Raw genomic sequence first — 5,782 nt, forward strand, 5'->3', positions numbered from 1 at the left:
TGAGAAAAACGATGCAGGGGCCATCTCAGCTTGTACCCTGCACAACCAGAAAAGATACATTTACATTTGTACCCATACACTTTAGTGTTACACTTCAGACAGAAAAAGACCAAGTGTACTTGACAGAGAACAATCACACTGTTTACCCAGCTAGCACAAAGTTTCATTTGCCAGTTTTAGTTCCTGGTAATGTCTAAAAAGATTAAAGAGAAAAATAAAAAATCATCTGTCTCCCACGCTACCCAGCCTTTAAATTAATTCTTTATGAACAAGTTCAAGCACTCACAAGAAGCCATCCATGGTATAAGGTCAAAAGCTGTGCCTTAAACAAGAAGATAATCATCAGGATAATACCACACAAGATGACTGATGCATTCTGTACAACCAAGGATGTCTGGGCCACTGTTTTAAATCAAAAGAGAAACAGTTATGAACATAAGAATGAGCTAACTATAAGCTTAAGTTATAAATAAAGAACACACACAGATTCTTTAAATATTTTTATTTTCCTATTCTCCCCTCAAAATGTATGTAGTAAATGCACACTTCATGTTAGATTTTGAATCTTCAATTGTCTTACGAAAATAAATTAATGCCTGATGTAACTTTGTAGCTCTTAACAATTTACACTCCAAATAGGTCTTTTCTCACTCAAAAACCTGTTGAAAAGCTGGCACTATTTTTAAAGGGGTAAAACCAAGAGTTAGCATGAGCCTTTAAAATTAATTTTCAGCATACCATGGAAGCGACACTATTTTGTACACTCTTGGAAAGTAAAAATGTACATGAAGAACTTGATGCTGTGTTATTTATAAAAGAAACTAGAGCATACATATTTAAAATACATATAATGCAAATACAGTGTGTATTTACACTTCAGCAGATGATAGCAGACAACAAATGACACGAATGCATGTTGAGTATGAGGCTTTAAAGAACTTGGTCTATAGTCCTTAAAGTTGTGTGCTTTTTAGCTTTTGCATTTCCACACATCTCTACATATTTTACAGGTTTGGCCTGAATAGTGGTCACACAGTGAGACTGTCTTTGTATAATCATTACCACTCTGAAACACTACCCTTCCACCCCCAAAAATAAATAGAAAACAACCAAAAAAAAAAAAAACCCACCAAAACCTGAGCAAGCCTCATTCTCATATTTGACTTAACTCTATCAGCTTTATCTTTTTACATTAATTGGATCCATCCTTAAGTAAATAACCTGCTCTAGTCATCTAACCTTTGAGCCTGGAGTTCTTGTCCACCCAGTCTCCAATAATTGCTCCCAGGAGAAGAACTGATCCCGCCACAACCAGTCCATAGACCGCAGTCAGGAGTAAGCTGTTTCCATAGAGTTCAACCAGGAACACAGACACAGCAAAATGCCACATACGATCTCCCTTTAAGAGTAACAGAGAGTACATGCACAAGGTTACTAATCGCACTTTGTGGGCGCACAGGTTGACTATTTTACTAATGCCCTGACAAAAGTCAGTTTGTCACACATCCAGGGGTGAGAGGTGGTTTTTGTGTTGCTAGTTTGTTTGGGGGCTGGTTTTTTGTTATGAGGTTTTGGGTCTTTTTAATTTTAGGGGTTGGGGGTTTTTGTGGTGACTACATCCCATGACCATTGATTTTATGCCAGTATCACTAAAATCCATCCCAATCAAGCATCACATTGTAGCTTGCACGTCAAAAATCCCAGGTAGTTTGTATTAAAATGCTACAGGACAAAGTCTGTTACCAGCCACATCTGACAAGCTTCAGAAGGCTTACATCAATTCTCCAGCATAGAGCAAATAGATGATCAAAGCTTAAATACTGCTCAAAACTAGAAGATCCTGTCAAGCCAAAGCCAGTCATAAAACAATTCAAGACAGACATAGGTAAACCAAGGAAGGTGCTGTCCTAAATGTTAACTGAAGTTTCTGAAGTCAACAGACTTCAATTGTTATTAATAATGTCATATTACTTAATAATGGCATATTACTGAGGGAGAATATCAAAGCTCATTTAATCTATTCCAAGTTCTACTATTTTGACCTAGTGCCTAAAATAGAAAATGTTGATGTTCTGGTATCACTTACTAAAGGGTTAAAAAAAAGTAAAAGCCTAAAATACTGGGTCCAAGTGATTTTCACACTATTGAAAACAGTTTTAGGTTTGCTACCAAACAGACCCATGGCTTGCCAACATCTCACTATTTTTAAACATACTACAAGAAAGGCACGGCAGAAAATGCTCTATGTAATCAGTAACAAAGCAGATGATGAATACAAATCATTCTAGGCCACACAGTTTTTAAAATAAGGATCCCTGATGGTACTCTTTTATAAACCAAACATGAAACCATTTTCTTCTGCTGCCTTATCTTAAATAAGCAATTGCTATGAGATACAGCAAACAGTACAAATTTCTAAAGACCTCAAATATTCTGAAGGGCTGGGGTGGGGGGGTGGTGTAACAGAAAAACACTTTTAAAAATCAAGGTTTGACAAATCTAACACACCATATAACACAGCAACCAAGAGATATACAAAAAGCATGCTCTTTGGAGAGCCAAATAACAGCAAAGTTTTATTAAAATCTTCAATGTAGTATAGACTGTACAAAGAAAATTCACCTTTTAATGTTACTGAAGTTCTCTGAAGGAGGTTTCTTCAAATATTGTAATGTGTAAGCATTCTTATTTGTTTCCTTAACCATAGGCAGAAAAAAAAAAATCCAAACCCTTCCAATTATGTGGGAAGAAAAATTTCAGCTGTTCAAGGAAAAACTCTGGGTATTTTCTATCATTTCTAACTATGAAATGAAAAAATGTAAATACGAGCACGATCAACCAAGAAGTGCCCTCTTGCATACAATCAACCAATTTTCACTCTTCAGAGATACCTAAAGTCTTCTGTAAAATATATTCCACTTTTATTCCATGATTAGTAGAAGCATATAGAAAGTATGCCAGCAATGAAACCACAGGGATATGATTTCCCAAGTCTAGCATTCACTTAATATATCCTGAGGTACTTCCTTCACTTAAAAAGGTACTTATTTCACTTAAAATACATGCAGGTGGATTAACTAAATTTTCATTAGGCTGGATTACTGTTTATTAAGCTAGAAAAATAGCTAAGAGTACTTTCACATGAAAATTTATTAACAAAAGTTTGGGGTTTTTTTTTTCCTTTAAGCAGAGATGCTTCAGTTATCAGCTTCTGATAAGATGAAAAAGGCATTTTTAAAAAAGTGTAATTATTTGAAAGCCAGTGCCAGCCACTACTGTCAGAGTGGAAAAACTCGATCTCACTTGAAATTCACAAGAAGATTCCTTCAACTCTAACGAGATTTTGCTATACAATTCATTTAAGGAGCTTGTGAACTCTGTTCAACCTTACCCAACACAGCTACTCAGAGTATTTTGATCAGGCTTAACCACACAGGTGATTTCTGGGGTAACTAAAGCTGTTCCAACCTGGCAGCATGACTTTCTCTAAAGAATGGAAAAAAACAAAACACAAAGAGCAAGCCAAGATAAGCCAGTGTCACCGAACAATGGTAGTGAATTGCAGAGGCTTGAAACAGGTATACAACTTCAAGCTAGGCCCTACTGAAATTTAAACACTAAATACTGCCTTCAGAAATGGGCAAATCTTTGACTAAATATATCAAGTAATCCCACTTTAAAACATCTCAAAATGCATGTATTTCAACTATTTTAAATAAGTAACAGCTGTTGAGCCTCATCATCCTTCTAAAGATGGTTCTTGCTCTTCTGTCGTTATAATTACCCTTAAAACAATCTCAGACTGAACATCTTAGAACTGAAACCAGCAAGTTAAGCAGTAGCCAAGCTACTGCATCTGCATGGTGCAGATAAGGCTGGGAAGCTGCAGGCCTGGCACCGACAAGATAAACCCAGTTTCATTCTGTTTCTTCTTTATTGCTGAGTGATAGACAACAATGAATTAAAAACACAAAGGTGATAGCCTAAAGCCTGAGACTCCGTTGCAGCAGGGCCATGCAGGCTGTAAGGATGACTGAGGCCAAGCATACACTCAAATGCTTTACTGAACAAGAGCCTGAGACACAGTCTAGACTTTGTTCAAATCTGAACTTCTGTGGAGATGTGACACATTTAATCATTTACAGCTCCCCTCTGTATCTAGGAATGGTTTAGTAACACAGAAACCAAGTTGGCTCTCTCAATTACAGCAAACCCACGTATCTAGCAGTTTTTTATGGTGGACATAGCCATTTTAGAACAACGATGATCTAGGTTGCTAGATTAGGGTGCTTGTTTATTGTTCCCGTTAGCAAATACTTTTAGACTGTATACAGGAACAATAAAGCTTAGGAGATAGAAAAGATGCAGCCCTGCACCCAGTTCTGCCAAAATAAGCTGTATTTCTGTTGTTTCAGCAGGCTTGGTTGCTTAGTGGGTTTTTTAGTCAGGATTCTCAGCACAAAACATAACACACTGGAACAAGGAATATATCATTAATATTGCTTAACAGCTGGCCAGACATCTTCCAGCCTAATGTTTGTTGTGGTGCAAAATCTGTTTGAAACCCCGCTGTGTCACCTTTACTCATGTACTCTGAGAGCAGTCCCACTTCTGAGCTCTGAAGCACTTGGAGAGGAGTAACCAGCCTTCGCCAAATTACCAGTGACATGCTTTGGGGGCATCCCTGACAAAAACAGTTGCAGGTAATGAGCCTGGCCTCTAAAAAGCAGTGAACCAAACAGAAACATCACCACTCAACTCCTTCAGTATCGTTAATAACTGCTAAAACATCGCAACAGAAACATCCATATGACCTTTTAGGTTAGTGAAAGCAGGAGCTGCCCTGTTACTTTGTATAAGCCATCTGATCAATTCTACACAAAGTACACATCAAACCAGCCCAAATCCAAGACTAAATACAAAACAGGGAATTTGAGAGAGGAAACTTTCTACTTCTTCTTGGATCAAGCCACTGGAAGGATACTTATGATTGTATCATAAGCTACCTATATTCTTAATTTTATTATATAGAATAGAACGAGGTCATCTATCTTTATCACATATTTTAATATTTTTTTAGTACCTTCCAAGTGAGTAAAAGCTGGTGAAGCTTTTTTTTTTTCAGTACAGAAGAAAAGCATTTCAGGAGGCATTTTTACAGAAGAGACACCTGACACTCTTAACAGGTTTGCTAATGAGTGGCAGTAATTGGTCCATTGTAAACATTGAGTAGCTCCCATCAGTAAGCCTATAAACTATGTAAGTCCTTCAAATGTACCTTGCAACAGACTGTCTTTCATTCTGTTATGCACTTCGCTTCCCTCAGAACTTAGTCTACAAGGAGTCTCATTGGATCCATAGTTACTTAAAAGCATAAATACGTAAAAAACCAGGCCCTCAGGACATCTACCAGTGTACGGCTATGCACTAACGAAAACTGAATCTGCTACAACATATCATATAAAGATTACGAAGACTTTTTAACAGCAAGGTGTTGAAACAAGACCTCTGTCTTTGTCGTGGTGTGCTATTTTGTGAGGATTTTCTTGAAAGCACCAGCAACGTTCAGACAAGTCAGGGCTAGATTAACAATATCCTAGTTCTACCAGGCCAGTATTCTACTTACCCAAGTGGACAGTGCATGTCCGAGATAAAGAAGAAACTTTGCGGACGTAAAATACGCAACCACAGATCCTAAACGAGAAACAAGAAACAAAGGCTAAAGGAGGTTTTGGCACATCGGTACATACCGGCGGCTGCTCCTCACCGCCGTGGAGGAACC

The 5,782-nt window shown here is 37.6% G+C and overlaps 1 protein-coding gene across 1 annotated transcript in view; it reads right to left on the bottom strand.

Annotated features, from left to right (window-relative positions):
• SLC40A1 (solute carrier family 40 (iron-regulated transporter), member 1) overlaps nt 1–5,694 on the bottom strand; it is a gene marked incomplete at its 5' end in the record, with an annotated part of 12,422 nt that extends 6,728 nt beyond the window's left edge. Inside the window, 3 exons of the mRNA XM_009872840.1 lie at nt 287–402; nt 1,240–1,399; nt 5,627–5,694. Coding sequence (XP_009871142.1) covers nt 287–402; nt 1,240–1,399; nt 5,627–5,694 — 344 coding nt within the window. The remainder of the gene's footprint in view (nt 1–286; nt 403–1,239; nt 1,400–5,626) is intronic.
• Nucleotides 5,695–5,782: the final 88 nt, after the last annotated feature.

The sequence above is a fragment of the Apaloderma vittatum genome, unplaced genomic scaffold (genome assembly GCF_000703405.1).
Source record: "Apaloderma vittatum isolate BGI_N311 unplaced genomic scaffold, ASM70340v1 scaffold41887, whole genome shotgun sequence".
NCBI lineage: Eukaryota > Metazoa > Chordata > Aves > Trogoniformes > Trogonidae > Apaloderma > Apaloderma vittatum.